The sequence below is a fragment of the Peromyscus californicus genome, unplaced genomic scaffold (genome assembly GCF_007827085.1).
Source record: "Peromyscus californicus insignis strain IS unplaced genomic scaffold, ASM782708v3 Scaffold_6__1_contigs__length_162567912, whole genome shotgun sequence".
In the NCBI taxonomy this organism is placed as follows: Eukaryota; Metazoa; Chordata; class Mammalia; order Rodentia; family Cricetidae; genus Peromyscus; species Peromyscus californicus.
In genome coordinates, this window is record NW_026294584.1 from 130,924,597 (window position 1) to 130,947,974 (window position 23,378).

Here is a 23,378-nt window from a genome sequence, read left to right on the forward strand (position 1 = left end):
ACTTCAAAATTTGTCTAAGTATACATTGCTTTGGAAAAGGGGTTCTGCTTTTGTTTCCACAGAAGATGAGAACCTGTGGATTGCTTTCAGGCTAATATGGTTAGATCAGCCAAGACCACCTGAATGGTCTCCAATGACACCATTGCCCAGATGATCCAACATTCAAAATTAGCTTCAAAGCAACTGGCAGAGATGATCCATCCTTACAGACTAATACAGTAAAGGTTTAACTATAATTCTTAATTTTCTCAGGATCTCCATAAGATTACCAGTGCCCCCAACCAGCAGGAAGAAGTATGAGAAGCTATGCCCAAATTCCCAAAATATTGTTTATAAATGTTTATTTTTATTTAAAGGGGGTTGATTATAAATGCAATCTCTTTCTAAAGAAAAAGAGGGGAAGCTGGGCAGTGGTGGCACACGCCTTTAATCCCAGCACTCGGGAGGCAGAGCCAGGTGGATCTCTGTGAGTTTGAGGCCAGCCTCGTCTACAGAGTGAGATCCAGCACAGCCACCAAAACTACACAGAGAAACTCTGTCCCAAAAAACAAAACAAAAACAAGAACAACAAAAACCCCAAAAAATGAAAAAAGAAAAAAAGAAAAGGGGATAGTATACATATGATAGGATAAAAGGGTGGATTATTAAATCTACTTTTAAAGAGCAACAACTTGTTTAAAATGTTATTGATTTTAGTTTACTGATACAAATTTAAAGTTAACTTTGTTATACTGTATGTATATTTCTACTCTTGTTTAAGGTTATTATGTTTATATAGTTCATTTAAAATTGTAATATATAATTAAGAAATACAGATTAACAGTCATCTAGGATAATCAGACTTACAGTCGTGTTAGTTAAGTTTTCTAGGTATATATATATAAATATATTATTTATAAATAATAAAGATATATTTATAAATATAAAGATATATTTCAATTAGGTAGGTAATCTTCAATCACTTCAAAGACCTACAGAATATGGCATTTAAAATGTTTTAAAAACTTAAGACTCTCTGGACAATGAGACACGTCTGCTCCTGGAAGCACTGATTTACTTCAAAGAAGATGATGGGCATCGAAGAAACTCCATATGGAATTTGCTTTCCTATGGCAAAGGTTAGCCATTTGGGCAAGAAACTGTTCTTGCCTGGACTGCTTGACAAAATGTTGTATTGACTGGACATGCAGGACCTGTGGAAAAATGACCACTAAATTTTGCCAAAACAAGGTGAGATGGTCCTTCAGGTTCCTGCTTCACAGAGGAGACTGCCAGACACTCTACAGGACACAGGGAGAAGTGACTGAGAGACTCTAGGCCAATAGGCTGAAGATGGATGCCCCAACATTACAGAGAAACTTTGGATGACTGTCCAGGCAGCCAGCTGTCTCTCTCATTCTCGATTTTTGGAAGTTGCTTACAATGTACTTCCTGTTTACTTAGGTAATATTATATCCTTCAGGGGTCTTTGATGTAGTTGAAGACTAGATAGGTCTAATTTTCCTTGGGTATGATAAAAGATAAATTAGATGAAACTTTAGACTCACAAATATAGGACAGATGATAGAGTATTTTCTTTAATTTTGCTAAATACAAAAAGACTAGGCTGGGCCGTGGTGGTGCACACCTTTAATCCCAGACTTGGGAGGCAGAGGCAGGCGGATCTCTGTGAGTTTGAGGCCAGCCCGGTCTCCAAAGCGAGTTCCAGGAAAGGTGCAAAGCTACACAGAGAAACCCTGTCTTGAAAAACAAAAACAAAAAACAACAAATAGACTAGATATTGTAACTATAATTCTTGTTTGATAACTGTTTTGTTATATGTAATTTTACTATGTTAAAGTTAAAACCTTCCTTTTTGATTAGACAGAAAGGGGGAAGTACTATGGGATGTCTTTCCGTATGCTGTGAATATGTGTTGCTATGATTGGTTAATAAAGAAGCTGCTCGGGCTTATGGTGAGTCAGGTTATAGCCAGGCAGGAAATACAAGGAGAGAGACAGGAAGAAAGGCAGAGGTGGGAGAAATGCCAGCCTGTTGCCCAAGATGCTAGCAGACCGGTAACACCATGGCCACGTGGCAAAACCCAGATTTATAGAAATGGGTTGATTTAAGATGAAAGAGCTAGCTCGCAAGCGGCTAAAGCCATAGGCCAGTTTGTAAATAATATAAGCCTCTGTGTGTTTACTTGGGTCCAAGTAGCTGAGGGGCTGCGGGTGAGAGAGATTTGTCTGGTCCCCAGGGGGATGGGTGGGACCTGAGAAACTTCTGGCTACATTTTTTAATATGCTAGGGATTGAACTTGGGACATATAAGGGACTTTCCTAGTATGGTAGGCAAGCACTCTACCACTGGGCTACACCTGAACCCTTACTTTAGCTTTCTACCTGTCATACAGTCTGGTAAGACAAGTGTTTTTAAGATTGAGAGCAGCCTATTCTTTAAAAAAAAAAAGTTTTAATATGCCATCAAATGAAGAAAACCTGTTTGATGAGGTAAGCTTCCATTACAAAGGACATCTCTTGAAAGGATTAGAAAGGAAAAATGTGCATCTTCTCAGTGCCTAGAATCTAGCAAGCATGACAGATCCACTGAACTTGTCTGTTGTTTTAGATTATCCAGAGAACACTAAGCCTAGACACTAAGGCCATGAACTAACTTACTTTCACTAAGAACTCTGGATAGATGTTTCCTTGGGTGCGTGTAATAAAAAATCATTTTTCAGCAAGCATCAGAAATCATGTGATTTCACATCAGTAAGGAATCCAAGACAACACTTCCCAAGACAAACTTTAAGAGGAGTTAATGGCTTATTCAAAGTCACATACCCTACATCTATGTTGGCAGTAGTCATAAGCACAGCTGCCTTCAAAGTCACATGGTCAACCCTAGTTTACTTAATTTCAGTGACAAAGAACTTTGGAACAACAATTATTAAGTGAAAAGGGAAGCATGGGGTACCTTTTTATTGCCTAAGCTACATTTGTATTTCAGACAAGATTGAGTCTTTGCAAATGCAAACAAAGGGACCTACTTCCTATAGAACATAGGATGGAATAGTCTGAAATTTAGTAGTCTGAAATTTTCTGTGCTACACAAAGTCAATGTCATCCACACTGTCTTGTTTTTATTCAACATACTTTGCAATATGATCTGCTACAGATCCTTGTGTATAAGAGAAATTAAGTCCTAAACCAGGGTATTTGTTTAAAAGATCAAATTCTTCTTTTCATGTTCTTATGTAAACAAAAATAACTAAAAAAAAAAAAAAAACAGAAACTATCACACATGCAGTTCCTGTGCTCAGATATAACAGTTCAAATGTGTGGCTGCCTTTTCCTACAATTCACACCATGTGCCTTCAGAACAGTAGTTAACGAGGGCCACTCTTTACTCCTACCACAGGTGTGTGTTCAGAATTTATCTTATTTGAGGCCTCATTTCATGTAACAGAATGCCATCAGTCTTCCTATTTGGGTGTTATAATACATCAGAAGTATTCTATAGATTACACCTGTCGAGTTCAAGTTCCAGAATGCACAGAGACCTGTGCACAGTAGCCAGTCATGGCACTATCTGATTTAAGTCTCCTAAAAAACAGGTCAATGATTAGCAGAAAAACGCAACATTTACTTTCTAGTAAAATGCAAATGCAAAGTATTCTATTTCCAATTAAGAAGCTCATCAGTGTATAGAATAACAAAGAAAATTTAACAAAAGGAACACAAAAAGAGATGCTGCATGTCTATTGCTTAAAATCACCCACCCAATACTGACTTCTTGCCTATATATTCGAAATTATAATCACAAATAATACTGTACCACTTTGCTGTATCCCCAGTATTTATCATTGAGAACGCAGGCTTAATATACTTTTAAAAATTGTAAGGTTTAGTAAGGTGGCTCAGTGGGTAAAGGCACTTGCTGCCAAACCTGACAATGATCTGAGTTTGAGCCCTGGGACTCACATGGTGGAAGGAGAGAACTGACTCTCAGTTTGTCCTATGACCACACACACACCTTTAGACTCTCTCTCTCTCTCTCTCTCTCTCTCTCTCTCTCTCTCTCTCTCTCTCTCTCTCTCTCTCTCACACACACACACACACACACACACACTTTTAATTGTTTAGTAAAATAAACATAACATGATTTAGCCTCCGAATGTGTGTGTGTTACATGCACATGAGTGTGTGGGTGCACATGTCTACCCCGAGGCAAGAAGAGAACGCCAGCTTTCTTCTATTACTCTCCTCATTATTTCCTTCAGACAGGGTCTCTCAGTAAACCTGAGGCTTACAGTTTTGGCTATAAATGAATGGTAAGTGAGCTTCAAGGATCTGTCTTTGTTTCCCAGTGCTGGATTACAGGCACACCTAGTCATTCTTGGGTTTTTAATGCAAGAGCTGGGAATTCAAACTCAGATCTTTATGCTTGCACAGCAACACTCTTATTTTACCAATATATATTCACAGAAAAAGTAAGGAAGTCGTATATGCCACTACATAACAGACAACAAAAAAATCAGTAGAATTTTGAGAAACGATTTCTGAAGAAATTTTTTTTCTGAAAATTCAAGTTATTATCAATAATCTATATTTCTTGAGAATAGCCAAACTCCAAAGTTTCTTTTGCTGATATCAAACTGATAGCAAAAACTGGATACTATGTGGAGAGGGCACTTGTGGACTAAAATATTGTTAGTTGCTTTACACATCTAGATTGTACTCAGCGAATCAATAGCAGAACTTAAGAGCCTTGGCACCCTTCTTTAATATTCCCTGTATAGGCAAACTCAAGGCATGACTGCATGATTATTTCCTGGGTTTCTACCATATGAAAAATTTAAACATAAGCTCTCGGATGGAATGAGAAGGAAATCTGGTATGACAGAAAAAGAAGTCATCATGGGTTGATGATATTTCAAGTACTCTCTGGGATAGAAAGTGGACTCAGTGCCTAGCATATGGGTGCACACCTGTAATCTTGTCCTTGAAAGTCTCAGGAAGGAGGCTAGTAAGTTCAATGCCAGAATGGACTACAAAAGACAGGAAAGGAGAGCGGGAAGGAGGGTTCTCTGAGGCTGACTGGCTTGAATGAAAATGTGAAACCTGAACTAAGTGGAGTCTATTCAGAGCATGACTGGAAGGTAAAGGTGACAATACTACAACAAGCATTGCCTTACTTGTCTTTCATGTTAGAAAGCTCAAAAAAAAATTATACGTGTTTACATAAACAGGAAGAATTAAAAATATGCTACCTCTAGAGGCAGGGTTGGGATCTCCATAAAAAGATACGGTTGGAAGCAAAATCTCATTTTAAAAAAATTTACTTTTTGAACACTGGGAAATAATTATCATTTAAAAGTAAAATCAAAGGACATTATTATTGGAAACATGAATCAATTTTAAGAATCATTAGGTAAATTAAATTATATGCCCACACTGGGGGAAGGTGCTGGATGATTTTGGCTCATCCAGGGGATGTAGAGTAGAAAGAAAAAGGTTTTGTTAGTATTTCTGAAGTAACAAGTAAAAAAATCCAGCAAGGAAGAAAATAATCTGAAATGGCAAAGAAGCTGGGATCCACTCAAGGAGATAAGGTTCTCAAAACTAAAGAGGTTTTTTTTTTGTTGTTTGTTTTGACACCAGGTAGGCCTGTTTGGTCTAGAACTAGCTCTGTAGACCAGGCTGGCCTTAAACTCATAGAGATCTGCCTGCCTCTGTCTCCCTAGTGCTGGGAATAAAGGTGTACTAGGAGACAAGAATTTTATTCTTCCTGTAGCTCCACAATTTCCTTCTTTTTTCTTAGCCTGTGAGCACTAACTAGCCTACAGGAGTCACATGGCAACTGAACTTTAGGATTAATGGATACTGAGGTTAAAACCACCACAAACCTTTACAAATATTTCCTTCCACAAACTTTCTAACAGAAATTCCTATTAAAACATTGAGATAGTAAGAAAATTATATTCTTGTACAAGATTCTTTCTTAATAGCAAACTACTTGTATAATAGAGCAGAGGAAGTTAGGTCTTTAAATCTTAATGGGTGTAGGACAAATTCAGGGACATCCTTATTCAGTTTCTTCCTCATGTTCAAGTATCTTCCAAACTGCATTCACAATTGAATACATACTAAATCAAGGGCACACATTCCTTAAGGTTTTGTCATAATCACCTATAATAGGAACTATAAACACTGTTAAGGTGAGCAGAGGGAACTGCTCTGCTCACCCTGATTCTCTGTAGACAGTGCTCCCATCCCTTTCCTGATTCTATGTAGACTGTGCTCCCACCCCTTTCCTGATTCTCTCTATGTAGACTGTGCTCCCACCCCTTCCTCGAGTCTCTTTATGTAACAGATAATAACCTATGTAAATAATAACCTGGAGAGAAGCAACAGCAGCAAAATACCCAGAATGCAGTTTTGTTCTAGTTAAGTGATCACTGACCAGCTCTTAGCTGTTAGACTTTCCTGTGTAGTAGTGTCATGAGAAACACTACAGCGTCTGCTTATTACATGTACTACATCTTTGGGAATACACCACTAAAGAGTACTGAAGGAATAACACAAGGATTCTTCTTCATATTGTTTAGGAGAAATGTAGGCCTTCTGCATCTCCACACACAGGATGAAATGCATTTCAATATTCCTAAAAAGTCCCTGTCAGGTGAGATCATGAAGCTATCACATGGTCTGGGGATGGAGGCAAGCATGGTACTCCTTCTGCTTCAGTGACACCAGGGTCACTTGTGAGCAGCTAAGATTTTATCCTTAGGATCCTAACACACTGCAACACACACAGATTTACCAGTTCTGATTAACATTCAAGAAAGGTGAGAATGCCTACAGACAGACTATTTGTTTACATTTCTGTCTACAGGGAATGAACTGCGGCACAATTTAGTTACCAACTGTCATGTCTTTAAAATACAATGTTTCTGAACTAAAGCTCACCTCTTACCTCCTCTTTCCACATAGCCCTCCTTACTAGCTAAGGAGAGAGCTCAAATTACAGTCAGGGCTGTGTCCAACAGAGCCCATTCATAAAAACTACTATCCTTTCTTAAAGGGGCGCTTCACCTTTTTATTTTGTATTTGAAACTGTTCCCATGAAACGGACTTTTCACTCAGAACTAAGGAGCTGCTCCACCAGCTTCCCTGTAGAGCTTCCTCGACACTTCTTCACTAGACGTGCAAGTCTCCACACAACCCCTCATCTTCACATTTTCCTGTGGGTCATGGCAGCTTCTAAGAACTGTTTTGTGCTGATTTCTTGAGTTTATTAGTGAAATTTCTATGTAAGCCCTGATCCCACAGAGTAGGATTTTCTTTTGTTGGTCTACAAGTTACTTATTTAACTGCTAATTAAATATGTACATTTGGCCTACAATTATTTCTTATCCATACTCTCCTGGAATTCTATCACGGGTACATATGACAAGTTGGTCCAGATTCACAGATGACAGCTGCAGTTTTAGGGGCACACAGTCTGGGGCTGGCAGGGCAGGCAGCCTTCAGCTTTGTGTCCATCAGATCAAAGAACAAAAGGCAGCGCTTCCTTCCCAGATCTTCCTTAGCACTAGAGGAAGGCAGGGTTGACACAAAGTCTCATCAAAAAGGAAGCCCTGCTGAAGCCAGTCAGAGTTCCCGGTAAGACACACCAGAAAGCTGACCCACCTTGGAGAGCTGCCGCCTCAGGCTAAAGCGCTGGACCATGGTCGTGAAGATCTCCTAACAAAGCGATCTACTCAGTAAGGGTATCTTTTTCTTCTTTTATTAAAACAGCTTCTTGGGCAAGTCTCTGGCGGCACATTTGAAGGCTGACAGAGTTCGATGGATTCCCCAGGAGTCTCAGCAAACTTGGAAGCACTTCATTGTTCTGCGGAGACAGCACAGCCTAGGAGCGGCAGGCGGGGCGGATCCCCAGCCCAGTGCCAGGCTCTCCCCGCACTTCCTGTGTCAGCTGGAGGGTCCAGCCGTAAGGACCACCCCTTCCCCTCCCGCCAACCTTCAGGCAGGGTGCCGGGTGCCACCTGAGCCTTGGGTCTTAGCTCTTGAGACCAAGGCTGGAGGTGGGTGGTGCGGCTGGTATCACAGCATCTGTTGCCCTGTCCTGGAGCTAGGGCTCAGCCTCCACCCAGGTAATCCCGGAGAACGGGGGTGGGGGTGGAGGAAAGAAAAGGAGGTGGGAGAGCCAGCCTCCACCGGCTCCAGCTCTAAACGGAAACTCCTCCCAGCTGACTCGCAGCTGTGTGGCTTTGTCTAGCATAATTGGCCGAGCCTTTCCTCTTATTCACGGGGAGGCTCCTGTGGGAAGGAATGTCAGGTGCAGGGAGCATACTTGGATGGTGACTTCAACTTCAGGCTCAAGTTAAAGGCTAGTGTGAATGTCCTCTTGTTCGAACAAAGTATTTTTAAAAACTGGCACACATACCAAACAGACCAGCTTACAGTGAATTAATACAGGTAAAGGGAAGTGGAAAGTGACAAGCTGCGGGGAGATCCAAAGATATTCTTCCTCTAGTGAGGAAGCCTCCTCTTCCAAATGAGGACAGAATTGTGGGCACCCACTGGTTTTGTGCTTGCCATGTCCTCCAATCTTGTGAGCAGGATTAGGTCCCACACTAGGTCTGCAGCCTTTGTTGGCCTGAACTCCAGATGTGCAATCAGAATTCACATCTGCTGTCCCACTGCCTTCTTCCATAGCCTCTCAAGTTTGTGCTAGTGTCAAGACTTTCCAGATAAATCAAGAACCTTCTCAAAACCTCATACAATTCTGAAGAAACTAAGTTATTATAGTCTTCAGGCAAGAAAAGTGAAAAATTAATTTGAAAACAAAAGGAAGTTTCTTGCAAGGCTCTTTCTTCTATTACTCCTGTCTTCCGCATTGCCTTTCAATTACCTAAAGATAGGATGCAAGATGCCTTTATCTCATCCTACACAGGGTCTTCGGAATCACTGAGAAGTCACATCAAATTCAAATAGCAGGCTCCCAAAGCTTATTGCACACAAGGTAAATATAAAACTACCCTTTAAAAACATAAACAGGCCGGGCGTTGGTGGCGCACGCCTTTAATCCCAGCACTCGGGAGGCAGAGCCAGGCGGATCTCTGTGAGTTCGAGGCCAGCCTGGGCTACCAAGTGAGTCCGAGGAAAGGCGCAAAGCTACACAGAGAAACCCTGTCTCGAAAAACCAAAAAACAAAAACAAAAAACAAAAAAAAAAAAAAACATAAACAGAAAAATGTTTGTATTGCTTAAACAACAGTAACAACAAAACTTTCAAAGTTTGAAAGCAACTACTTAGATCAACTGTGACTAAAAGTGAAAAATGGCTCATATTTATGGTACAGAGTACACAAATGTAACCTAATACTAAAACTAACAGATTAAAACATCAGTTCTCAATCTGTGAGTCTCAACTCCTTGGGGGTCGAATGACTTTTTCACAAGCATTGCTTAAGTCCATCAGAAAACACAGACATTTACATTATGATTCATAGCAGTAGCAAAATTACAGTTATGAAGTAACAATGAAAATAATTTTATGGTTAGGGGTCACCACAACATGAGGAACTGTATTCAAAAGTCACAGCACCAAGAAGGTTGAGATCCACTGGATTAAAACAATTTCAAGTATAAAGTTGGCCAACAGTGAACTTGAGCTTCTTGTTGTTGTTTTTAAAATGGTTAAGTGGAGGTGTCAGTACTACCATTTTCTTCTCACAGAAAATGAAATAAGAGTCTGAAGCTGAGCTTGGTGGTCACACCTGTAATCTCAACACTCAGGAGATGAAGCAGAGGATCATGAGTCTAAGGTCAATCAGGACTATACAGTGAGATTCTGTCTCAAAGGGAAAAAAAGGTGTGTGTGTGTTTGTGTGTGTGTGTGTGTGTGTGTGTGTGTGTGTGTGTGAGTGAGAGAGAGAGAGAGAGAGAGAGAGAGAGAGAGAGAGAGAGAGAGAGAGAGAGAGAGAAAATGAATCATATGTACATTCATGGTCAGGAAACACCGTAATCTAAAACCAAGTCCACATTATGGTTATAAGATTCTTTCCGTTCAAAAATAAAGAGAAATGGAAGCAGGAAAAAATGTCAAAAGACACCAGACAGTACACATTAAGTATCAGTCATGAACTGAGGAGGAGAGGAGGCCGGATGGAGACTTAGCTCAGCAGTAGAGCACCCAGCACTGAGTAGAACTGGGCTAATAAAAAGAGAGAAAGAATCACAATTGAACTGAAAGGAGTATAAACGCTTAACGTTCCAGAATGTAAGAGGATTTAGGTTAAATAGATCAAACCTGTTTGCCTTTCTTGTGGAAACTCATTCATTTGCCTAGTTAAATAAACAAAGTTTAATTATTTGATGTAACTAATTGTGTTAAAATATCATTATGAATGAATGTGAAATCCGGCCCTTAATCTAAAAAAATGATAATTTAAAACAGAAAACATCCTTAATTACCTAAGTCATTAGGGAAAAAATTATAATCTCTAAATGTGGCTTATTTTGAAGAATCGGGAAGCTTTTTTTGATGAATAGACAATAACAAAGGTAACAAAATAATGTAACAAAAGACAGAAACATAACCCAGACAAAAGTCCACAGCTTTATAATTTCTCTCTCACATTCTAGGAGTCAAATAACAATGCCTCTGTTTTTGTAGTTTATTCCAAAAACTCGGCAACACTTTACAAACTGAATGGAAAAAGACAAGGATCCTCCAAAGGGTCACAAAGATCACACACCCTTTGTGAACTGGTTAAAGACATGCACTCAGTTCCTGGAGCCACACACACATTAACTATGTGAATGACCATCACAGGATTTAAATACATTCCAAATGGTTCATAGACCTGGAAAAACACAGTCTCCATAACTAGAGCAGAGTTCCAGTCATGACTAACGAAGATGAACATAAGTCACTTAGCAATCTTGTTTTTAGCTTGTCTTGGACATTTTGCCTCCAATTCCCAATATTTTCCCCTTATTTGTCAAATAATCTACTTCTAAAGCTGGCAAATAGTCTTTTTGTACATTATCAGTTTGGCTGAAAAATCTTTTAGTTTTTTTTTTAATCATAGTGGGGAAAAAAGAGAATTATTCCTTTTGAATCAGTATCTTTAACACCACAGTAGAAAAGGTAACATATAACTTTTTTTTTCTATTCATGTATAAACATATAACAAAGTGAAACAAAAAAACTAGATGGGCATGGCACATGCCTTTAATCCCAGCATTTGAGAAGGCAGAGGCAGGCACATCTAGGTGAGTTCAAGGCTAACCTGGTCTACACAGCAGTTCAGGAACAGTTGAGAATTTGAATTTCCACATTGTAAGTAACAGGTGAGTTTAACTAAAGCCTGGCACATCTAAAGTACTTTAGCTATGGCTCTCTCACCTCTCTGGTAACCTGTCTTAGAACAGCTATTTGAAATAAACTGTATTCTTCTAGTAGAAGTAACTGCGGTCCCACTGTGGGTTTTAACCAGCTTTTTTTTTTTTTTTTGGTTTTTCCAGACAGGGTTTCTCTGTGTAGTTTTGCACCTTTCCTGGAACTCGCTTTGTAGAGCAGGTTGGCCTCGAACTCACAGAGATCCGCCTGTCTCTGCCTCCTGAGTGCTGGGATTAAAGGTGTGTGCCACCACCGCCCAGCTTAACCAGCTTTTATGGTAATCTAGTAGAAATAACTACCAATCAACCAATAAAGTTGTAAGAATTTAATAAGACTTCATTATTCAATACTCGTCATCATTTCAGAGCAAGCATTTCGGATACCAGACACATAGGAATGGAATGAAGCATATACCCTTTACGATCTGGGATGGAAATGGAGGACTTAAGAACACAGGAGGTATTACACAACAACAGTGCTACTATGGATAAGAGGCACGAAGAGTGATGAACTTTGGGATTAAAAAAAAGTCTATAAGTTTGAGTCTTCAAGCTTTTTTAAGAATTCTATAAATGAATGAAGAGCAAGAGCAGTCCATGAGACAGCTTATGCTGGCACAGTTTTGTAATCCCAGCACTAAGGAGACTGAAGAAGGAGGGTCAAGAGTTCAAGACCACTCTGGGCTATGTGAGACACGTTCTCAAAAAAGGGGAGGGGTACTCCACAAGAACAGATACAGAGGTGTGAAATGGGTTATAAGTATTTGTAGAATGGGAAGGTAAAAATGTCAATAAAATTTAGTTGCTAATTTTAAATTTGCAAATATATGTACTAACTTCTAAAAACGGTTGTAAAAGAAATATTATTCTTTATTGTTTGGCTTTCAAGCAAGAAAGGAGGAAATCAGCGCCCAGAAATCCTCATCAATAATACTGCCAGTTTTAGGGTTTCTTATGCAATTCGAGTTCTAAAGTGACACAGACTTTTGCTATATAAAAATAAATTTGCTGCAACAATCTCATAATAGGTGAGAGATAAGATACTTTATTTACCTGAAGTAAATTAACTTCTGTAGTTTGTACAAGGCCAAGCAATTGTCAGTGTAAAACAGCTCTGAAAGTCGCACAATTCATTAAGTAGTAAGAAGTTAAATTATGTTCATGGCCAACAAAACAAACAAACAAACAAACAAACAAAAAACCAAGTCTCTAATTCATTCTGTAGCTTACTAGCTATAACGGCTGACTTAAAGAGCAGCCACACTTGCCAGATGAAGCTTTCATGTTAGTGAGCTCTACATGCTCTTTAAGATACATTAAAACAGTATGCTATTTTTGTTTTTAATAAAAGCAATGTTTGATGCTGGGCACGGTAGAACATGCATTTACTCCCAGCACTGGGAGGCAGAGGCAGGCAGATCTCTGTGAGTTTGAGGCCAGCCTGGTCTAAATAGCAAGTTCCAGGACAACAAAGACTACATAGAGATACCTTGTCTCAAAAAAAAAAAAACAATAAAGTAAAATAAAATAAAAGTAATGCTTTAAAAGTTCTGTTTCTCCCCCCCAACCTCATGACATGCATTACTTGCTGTGAATGGATGAAAGGAAACAAGGGAGAAGCAGAAAGCAGTTTCATGAGACGCTGGTACAAGTGTGCATGTGTGCACATGTACATACAACACATACAATAATACATATTATATATATATAAGATATATATATATATATATATAAAAAACTCTAAAATTCCTAAAACACTGGAGTTTTCTCCTCTCTTATCCATCGGTCCTACCTGCAAACTCCCTGATCTTTCTACTTAAATTTTACATGTTCTTCTTTTCCACTGTAAGAATTAACTTTATTATTTTTGTCATTTATTTCCCATTTATAAATGGCTGTTTATGATTTAGTATTTTCCAATAAAACATGTTTATAAAAATTTAGAAAATATGTCAAGCTTGGTAGGGCACATGTTATATAACAGAACTCAAGAGGCTGATGCAGGAGGATCACTGCCTCTTTAAGACCAGCCTGGTTTACCTAGAGAGTTAGAAAACAGCAGCCTTCACTATAGAGTGAGAACCTATCTCAAAGAAAAGAACCAGTAAACAAATAAAACTCCACAAAATTTAGACAATCAGTACATAAAGAACAAGATAAACTCACTCATAAACCAATTAGAATATTGTAGTGATTTGATATATTTCCAATAGGGTTTTTTTTTTTTTTTTTTTTTTTTTGGTTTTTCGAGACAGGGTTTCTCTGTGTAGCTTTGCGCCTCTCCTGGAACTCACTTGGTAGCCCAGGCTGGCCTTGAACTCACAGAGATCCGCCTGGCTCTGCCTCCCGAGTGCTGGGATTAAAGGCGTGCGCCACCACCGCCCGGCCCAATAGGGTTTTTATTTTTTTAAATCTGTAATTAATTTTGAACATTTAATTGTTATAATTACTGTACTTCATACCATTTATCATGTATTATGAATTTGTATATGTATTATGAAATTGTACTTACAACATTACCTGTACAGCATTACCTGTAGTCACAGATTTTTTTGTGTACCTTTCTAACTCCCTTCTATCACACTGTTTAGCTCCATCCACTGGGTCTTCTAGTGTAGGCCAGGCTGACTAGCCCAGTCTTGGAACTCTGTACCCTCCGCCTCATCCTCCCAAATTCTGGGATTACAAACATGTAACTGGTTTAAAACCCTTTTTGAAAAAAAATCAGTGGGCTGGATCAACTGGGGAGAGGTTAGCCACAAGATAAAAAATTTCAGTTAGATAAGGAAATTCAAGAGATCTGTTATATAACATGGTACCTAAAGTTAATAACAATAATTATTTTTCTGTAAAACAAAAATTTTAATTTTGTTCTATTAAAATAGTAGCTGTGGTAATATCCATCTTAATAAGGTTATTTGAGCTACTCTACAATGTGTGTATTTCAAAACACCAATGTATAGGATAACATGTATAAATTTTGTCAATTAAAATATAAAATGCTGAAAATTAAAAATCCAATTTATTCTTACACCATTATTCTCAGTACATATGGTCTACATACACATTTTACATACACCATTTTCTACTGCTGCTAAGTATTCTCACAGCATGGGTAGAGGAGCCTTTCTGGCTACTCTGAATGACCTTTGGAGTATTCCCACACTTCTGCTAGTACAAACAATACTGCCTACACAAGCCTGCACGAGTGAGCTTTTCTTCAGGGCTGATACTGAGATAGGACCCTACTACAAGAACAAGAAGCCAGCCAATCTGTACCCAAACTATATATAGTCCTGTGTTGAGGACTGGGAGCACCTGAGGCTGCTTTAAAAGCAGAGTTGACTCAAATGCTTAAACATATCAACTCATCATTTTAATATAACTAAGGGTAATGGTCAGGGATCTGCTATCTAATGAGATTGAATCAACAAACCAGAAGGGTTCTAGGCAGACTCTGATCATGTTGAAGGCTAAAGTAAGGGCAATGGAATTGAACCACAAACTGAGAATTTCAGTCTCTCTCGTTCTTTTGGAACACAAGCATCCAGGCCCATCACAGCCTCCATTACCTACCACTCAAACACAAAGGTGAAGAGTTAGATGAAGGAAAAAAATAGAGAGAGGACCTACAGATACTGAAACCTGAGGGTTTCACAACAAAACAAAACAAACTGGCCTAATTATTCCATAACAAAAATCTACCAGTGTACAAGTCCTTGCAAAAAAGAATTTCCAACACCATCTTAAAGGCCTCTCAAGTATGAGAAGGAAACCAAGGTTGATCAGATATTTGAGACAGGTTTATAACATGAAAGACTAAAACATGGGGTAGGAGGGGAGACATACACATTACAGGAACCAAAAGAAAACATCCCTCAAAGTCAAAAGAAACAAATTTACAAAAAAAAAGTTTGCTTTAAAAATAGACAGAGCCAGGGGTAGTGGCACATATTTTTAATCCTGTACCCGGGAGGCAGAGGCAGGCAAATCTCTGAACTCCATTCCAGCCTGGTCTACACAGTGAGTTCCAGGACAGCCAGGGCTACACAGAGAAACCCTGTCTCAAAAAAAAAAAAGTCAGATGACCTCCCCCCTACCAAAACAATCACTTAAGAGATTAAAAAAAGTTGCCCTCTGATCTAAGCATGTGTACACACACATCAAATAAATAAATGTAGTTTTTGAAAAAGTCTATGGTGAAATTATTTCTAACCCACAATTCAACATTTAGCCAAATTAACAATAAGTGTGACAAAATACAGAAAATCAGAAGTTGTTTTAATTTCTGCCCTCTTTTTTTGTAAGCATTCTGGAGAATGTGCTTTGGTATAAACCAATGAAGGCAGAGTATGACATCAAGAAGATACGGATACTGTCATTTATTAACAGATTTAAAAATCTCAGGACAGGGGCTGGAGAGATGGCTCAGAGGTTAAGAACACTAGCTGATCTTCCAGAGGTCCTGAGTTCAATTCCCAGCAACCACATGGTGGCTCACAACCATCCATAATGAGATCTGGTGCCCTCTTCTGGTGTGCAGTCAGAACACTGTATAGACAATAAATAAATAAAATATTTAAAAAAAAAAAAATCTCAGGACAAAAGGTTGCACCAATCCTATAGTGAAATCAATTCAGACTATAGGAAAAGTGAGAACTTCCAGAAATACATTTTCATGAAAAACACAAAACCAAGAAGAGAGTAGGGTATTTTGAAACTACTGGGGAGATTTACAGGTTTTAGAATTTGGAAATAGCTAATAATTAAAACAAAATTTAAAGTAATAACTCCATGGACAGTGACAACTGCAGGAAAGGGGAAAAAATATATTCACATTGGCATGGCATTAACAGTACGCTGAGATTTCAAATTCAACTAAAACGTATGGAGAGGAAGAGATAAGAAGAGAGCTAACTTATCTTCAGTCAAATGAAAATAGCAACATGAGCAAAGTTCTTTAGATAAATCCCAAAACAAAGTTAAAGAAATAATAAGAATTTCTGAACAAAGCAGGGAGTGGGTCAGAGAAATTCTCATTTTAATTTCCAAAACTCTACAGGGGCTTAATTCTTTTTTTAAAAACTATTTTATAGTGATAAACAAATTAATGAAAATACACTTTCCCTGAAGTTAGATATGCTGAAGAAATACTTGTATGTGAGCATTCTGAAACCTAGATGGTAGTAAATAAGCCTGTGGAAATTTCTTCATAGAAAATAAAATAAAAACAATATATTCACATACAGAATATATGCATCATGTTCCTAGTGTTGACAAGCAAAGAAAGGATTTTTAACTAGTTGGCTTCACTAACCCTCTGAAATACTAAGGTGCATATGGAAACAAGCTTTAGCCTCTGGCTTCTACTGTTCCCGTGGAACAGAACCTGCACCACTGGTCTTAGGGGCACAGTTCAGTCTTCCTTTGTCAAAGCTTTCAGAGCCCCATCTGACTCTTTAAATGGTACTATGATAATACAGAACTATGATGCCACACACAATGAATGAGGCAACAAATTAGGATAAAGGAAAAAAAACCATCCATCAGTGTACAAATCTTAAAGAAAAGAGATAAAGATAATGTCTATAGAAAATGACTGCTCAAGCCCGGGTGGTAGTGGTGCATGCCTTTAATCTCAGCACTCAGGAGGTAGAGCCAGGTGGATCTCTGTGAGTTTGAGGCCAGCCTGGTCTACAGAGCGAGATCCAGGAAAGGCACCAAAACTACATGGAGAAACTCTGTCTCGAAAAATCAAAAGGGGATTAAAAAAAAAAAAAAAAAAAAAAAGAAAAGAAAATGACTGCTCAAAGCATTCAAAATTACATAAAAACAATGACTTTTGATCTTTTCCAATGAGTATCACTGCCTTTTACAAAGATTTTTTTTTCAGGGGAAGGGTTTTTTTTTTTTTTTCCCAATAGTACCTAATTTTTTCCTTACCTAATTTTCTTCCACTAAAGCAGTAAAAAAATGTATTACTTAGAAAGATACAGCAGATGTAACCTAACCCATATATCTAAATGAGCTAACTAACTTAATTTATTGGTTTTTGGTTTTATTTAATAAAACAAACGAGCTGCAAATCCTTGCTTGTAACAGTGAATATTATTATAAATTTGTGTGCCAATCTACAACTCTCTACTCTGGTGCAGCAAATTCCAGTGACATACAACCATGAGCAAAACACAAAGGGCACACATACCATCAGCAGCATGCAGATCCAGAGCAGGTGACACTGTGACCTACATTCTCCTCAGCTCTAATCGGCTTAGAGAACCCTTATGCCCAGGCTCACAAAGCTAACCTTCTGACACAGAAAACAGCACTAGCCTGCTCTCTTCTTTATGGTGAGAAACTGAAGCAAGTTCAGAGGACACCTTACAGCCCTTGAGGCATGCATTTCTAAATGGATCAACTAATCTAGCAAATATACGACATCTAAGGAAAATGGAAGATGGAGGAATATTTTATTAAGGAGAAATGTATTGTTATAGATAGCCACACTGACATAACAAACCTGTGTACATACCTGTCTTCTGTGCTCGGCATCACCACAAAATAGGACAGCCCTAGGGGGCAGGCTACGGTTTCTCTATGAAATGTTCCCTACAGGTTTATGCTCAGAATGTTTGCTGCCTGGCTGATGGAAGATTATGAAAGACTGTGGAAACTTGAGGAGATGGGATGTAGCTGGAGGAATTCAGTCATGGAGACAAGCCTTTGAGGTATATTATAACTGTGACCCCCTCCTATCTAGCTCCATTTCCTGTCTGCCATATAAGCTCCTCTGCCACATGCTCCAGCAGTCATGACATTCTACCCATACACACAGGACTAGGCAACCATGGACTGACCACTCTGAAACTGAGCCAAAGTATATCCTTTTCCCCGTAGGTTGTTTCTGATAAGTATTTTTTCACAGCAGTGAGAAAAATAATTTATTTGGAGTAGAAAACCTGGATATTTCAGCCTAGGAGAACATATAGTTGTAAGCTGATGAACTGGCTAATTAGGCAAAGGTACATACCACCAAACATGGCCATTTGAATTCAATACCAGGAACCCATGGTAGAAGGAGAGAAGTGACACCTGAAGGTCATCCTCTAATCTCCATATGCCATGGCATGTGCAGGTGCATGCCTGCACACACACAGACACACTCATAAATGAATTAATGTATAGTTGTGTTGCGAGCCACTATAATTAGAAAAACATAACATCACTGAGAACCTTAATACAGAAACGGATGTTCTAGTCTATACTATAAAAAAGCCATTTCAACATCCATTTGCACAGTGGCCTTACATAATGAGTTTTTGTTGTTGTTGTTGTTAATAAACCATGTGAACTCTAGAGGATTATGTATGTTCTAATAGGCTTCCATTTGACTGGAGTTCTAGAAAACTTCCCAGAGGATGTATGGGAAGAAGGTGGGAATGATCTTCTGTCACAGTGCACAGATGCACTCCTTCAGAGTTCTTTCTTCTGAAGAACTGCTTAGGAGCATCATACTTAGAAGTTTTTCTTATCTTTCACTCACTGATGTTACTGCTATTCACTTGAAAAAGAAATATGTTACAGAAATGGAAATCTCAGAGATCCTTCCCACAAAGCCATCTATCTCTCCAGCCCCAAGAAGCAAAACAAAAGAGTTGTAAGTAGAAGGCACGCACGAAGACACCAGTTTCACCAGTTTCCCAGTGTACTTGGAGGCAGCTCTCACTCATAACCTAACTCCTGGTGCTCAAGCACTCACCTATGAACACCTACCTAGAGTCATGGAGGACCCAGAGGCTATCTAGTCCTGCAGTATCTTACTAGTTATGGATCTGTGGCTCTAAGCCTTTGTTGGATAAACTCTAGACTAGAACAGCACTTCACAGCCTTCCCTCACAGCTTTCTGTTTTTGAAATATGTTTTGCGATTATGATAATGTCTGTCTTTCCATAGTACCCCAAAATTCATTGGGGAGAAATTATTCTTTCCATCTTGGTCTAAATACTCACCCATCTACATTGCAATATAAAAATCAATGGGATGTAGGAAGAAAACACTACAACTTCCACATTTTTTTAAAACTCTACCCTTTTTTATTTACATTTTTGTTATATGGTAAATACACAAAAAGTTCTATGTGTATAATGTGTAACTAAACATAAAACTTTAGAGATATTTGAAGAGGGAGGTAAGTGAAATTCACTACTGTTAGTCTATAGATAAGACTTTATCTCTGTTTTTTGAATATTAAACATCACAGGATTTACCTATATTATTAAGGATTGTGCTGGCTAGTTTTATGTAATCTTGATACAAGCTAATCATTTTTGGAAGAGGGAACCTATATCAAGTAAATGCTTCCACCAGATTGGCCTCTGGGAAAGCCTGTGATATATTTCATTAATTACTAATTGATGTTGGAGGGCCTAGCCCATTGCAGACAATGCCATTCCTAGGTAAGTGATCCTGTGATGTATAAGAAAGCATGCTAAATTAGCAAGGCATGGAGAGTAAGCAAGTAAGCAGCATTCATCTCTGGTCTCTGCTTCAGTTCCTGCCTCGAATTCCTGCCCTGGAGCTCCTTCAATGATGGACTGTGACCTGAGAGTTATACACTGGAACAAATTGTTTCCTCCACAAGCTTTCTACCTACCTACCCATTCACCCATCCATCCATCTATCTTTTTGGCTTTTCAAGACAGGGTTTCTCTGTGTAGCACTGAAACTGTCCTGAAACTCACTCTGTAGACCAGGCTGGCCTTGAACTCAAAGAGATTCGCCTGCCTTTGCCTCCCTAATGCTGGCATTAAAGGTGTGCACTACCACCACCAGGCTGGTTATGGTATTTTATCACAGCAACAGAAACCCCAAGTAAGAGAAGGATCCTCAAAAAATACTAAATATTCGGTCAGTTCATCAACAACCACTTATAAATATTTAGCATAAGAACTTAATGGCACTGTGCTCAACTTACAAAAGAGCAAAGTTATTTCCCTGGTAAAGTGTAGGGCAACTGAAAAGGGGAATTATTTTAGTCTCCCTAAGCTTACACTTTACACGAGGCTTTTGACAATCTCTAATTATGGATGCATGTTTCTCAGGTACCTGCACCCACACCCATATGCACACATGATGATAAAAGCTTATGGAAATTTCATTATCTCTCCAAACTAAATATAAAAATAAATTTGCTTCGCTTGAACATATCAAAGTATTTTATTTCAAAGTATTTAAAGGCTTAAGCAGGACTGCTCAGAATATTGTATGCTGAAATATATGACAAGGTGATACAGTCCATTTCAATTAATATTTAAAATATAATATTCTTACCTGGAATTACTTTTCAAGACTATTATTGCTGTAGAATACTCCTTTACACTATGTGAAGATATGTCATTGTGATTGGTTTAATAATAAGCTGAATGGCCATAGCTAGGCAGGATTTCCTGGCACAGAGGACACTGGGAAGAAGAAGGGTAGAGTCGAGAGGATGCAGAGGAAGCATGACATGTAGCAGATGAGGTAACAAGCCATGAGCCAGTGGCAACACATAATTAATAGAATAGGTTAATTTAAGTTAAAAGAGCCAGTTAGAAACAAGCCTCAGCTATTGGCCAAGCTTTCATAATTAATAAGAAGCCTCCATGTTGTTTATTTGGGAGCTGGCTGGCAGGACAAAGACTCACTACATATTATTATTTATACCAAATTAAAAATTCTTTCAAAATATTTTAATGTAGTCAAGTATAGGAAATGTGTTCAATTTCTAAACACAATGTTCAAGTTATCACAAGTCAAACATTCAAAACAAGGAAAAGGAGTACAGAATGAAGCTTTGGAAAGCTGCCATAACTAAGATCCATAGAAGGTAAGCATGGGTATTCAGGTTTCCAAGGCAGACGGTCAATTTCCTACTATGTAGAAATGAAACGACCACCTTAAATCATTTACTAGTACTAAGGGTCTGTAAAATTTAGGACTTAGGCCAATACTTGTTAAGAACTGGTTCCAGCAGGCTCAGGAGATGACGTAGTTTGTAAAATCCCTGCCTTGCAAGCATGAAGAACTGAGTTCAGTTCCCAATATTTACATGATGTCCCAGCCAACCCTGTCTCAAAAATAAGGTGGTCAGTGCCTGAGAAACAGCACTTGAGATTGTCCTCTGGCCATCTCTCTCCTCTCTCCTCTCTCTCTCCCCTCTCCCCTCCTCTCTCCTCTCTCCTCTCTCTCCCTCCCCCTCCCACCATGCAAAAAAGATTTGTTCTACACTATGTGCATGTGTTTATATTTACGTTTTTATTTTTGAGACAGAGTTTCTTTACATTGACCCAGTCCTAGAATTTACTATGTAGACCAGGGTGGTCTTGAACTCACAGAGATCTGCCTACTTCTGCCACCCAAGTATGGGGACTAAAGATGTGGGTCACAAAGTCTTGCCTGATAGATGATTTTAAACAGACTGTGGGCTGAGTGGTGGTGGCTCATGCCTTAAACCCCAGCACTTAAGAGGCAGAGGCTGGCGGATCTCTGTGAGTTCGAGGCCAGGCTGGTTTATAGTGGGAGTTCCAGGATAGCCAGGGCTACACAGAGAAACCCTGCCTTGGAAAACAAAAACAATAACAAAAAAGACTTTGGGGTTGTATTAAGGTTAACCATAAATACTGCATTTAAAATACATTGAAGGCAACAAAAATTATCAATGGGCCAACCTACCAAAAACATCAGTACTAGACATACTTAACAGAGGCCCTCCAGAAAGTAGAGGTATTCAAGTGTCCTCAAACAGCTTTCCCAAATTCCAGGGGATTATTTAACTCCCTGGCACTGGTATTTCCTAAAGATGAAGATTTAAGTTCAAATTAAATTATCAAATATGATTAAGGCTCTAGTTCAATAAACAAGTGCAATAATTGCCATACAAAAAATTCATCCATCTGGGCATGGTGCCACATATACTTGCGCGTACACACACAAATAAATGTTTATCACAAAAATTTTTTAAAAAAGAGTTGGTCCATGGCCGGGCAACAGTTGTGCACACCTTTAATCCCAGCACTCGGGAGGCAGAGCCAGGTGGATCTCTGTGAGTTCGAGGCCAGCCTGGTCTATACAGTGAGATCCAAAAAACGACACAGAGAAACCCTGTCTCAAAAACCAAAAGAAAAACAAAACAAAACAAACAACAACCCAAAACAAACAAACAAACAAACAAACAAAAAGAGTTGGTCTTAATATCTAGTTATAACTTCTTATCAACTGTGTGGACATGACAACACATTTCTACTTCATTTGTTCCTCATAAAATAATACTACTTGAAAGTCTTAATTGTTGACATAAAAAAAAAGGTTCATTTTCGTACCTACAGCCCTTCCAATGCCTGTATCAATAAATATTTTCTAACTAATAAAAACAAACAAACAATCAAACACCACAGCCATTAGAGATTATTAATTACCTGGAAAAGAGGATCATGCAGAAGAGGCTCACTGAAGACAACCCATGTCTTCAGAAAGAAGGACAGATTCTCACAGCCCTACCAGAGAAGCACCGGAAGCCAGATTTGGCTTACCAGGTAGGTTTGGATACAGTGACCTAGGAGAACAGGCTGCTTTGGAAGCTCTGAGATGCTAGACCAAGAATGTTGCAGAGCTGTCGTCTGACTAACAACTGTAGAAATGCCTCCCTTCCCCAACTAAGACTTTTGCATTAATGGAAAGTTCTACAGGGAAAGATGTCTTAGGAAAATGCCCCTTACATTTGTATCTTCCCTTCCATATGGTTAGCAACACAACAGAAAGAAGAAGTCCACAAATCAACAAGAACATCTTTGCCACTGACTGCCAGGCTATCTGCCAGTTATGGTAACAAGTGAACAAAACAAGTCAGTCAACTACATTTGATTTTCCATACATACACATTGTTTGGGGCAAAATACACATTGTTTGAGGGGAAGCAGTTGTTGTTTTCTGGCAATTTCACTGT

At 38.8% G+C, this 23,378-nt stretch overlaps 1 protein-coding gene and 1 long non-coding RNA gene across 6 annotated transcripts in view; one reads left to right on the forward strand and one right to left on the reverse strand.

The window, feature by feature from the left end:
• The window catches only part of Tmcc1 (transmembrane and coiled-coil domain family 1), a 193,628-nt gene that overhangs the window by 93,292 nt on the left and 76,958 nt on the right, over positions 1 to 23,378 (reverse strand). Inside the window, exon 1 of one of the 5 annotated variants that reach the window (XM_052719116.1) lies at positions 7,677 to 7,828. The exons of the other annotated variants lie outside the window; for them this stretch is intronic. Coding sequence (XP_052575076.1) covers positions 7,677 to 7,715 — 39 coding nt within the window. The 5' untranslated portion in view covers positions 7,716 to 7,828. Of the gene's footprint in view, positions 1 to 7,676; positions 7,829 to 23,378 lie in introns of those variants that run through there. 5 annotated transcript variants of the gene reach the window in all.
• On the forward strand, positions 7,938 to 13,044 carry LOC128098250 (uncharacterized). Its single transcript, XR_008214177.1, has 3 exons — positions 7,938 to 8,140; positions 8,944 to 9,012; positions 11,762 to 13,044. It is a non-coding gene; the product is annotated as an uncharacterized LOC128098250 (long non-coding RNA).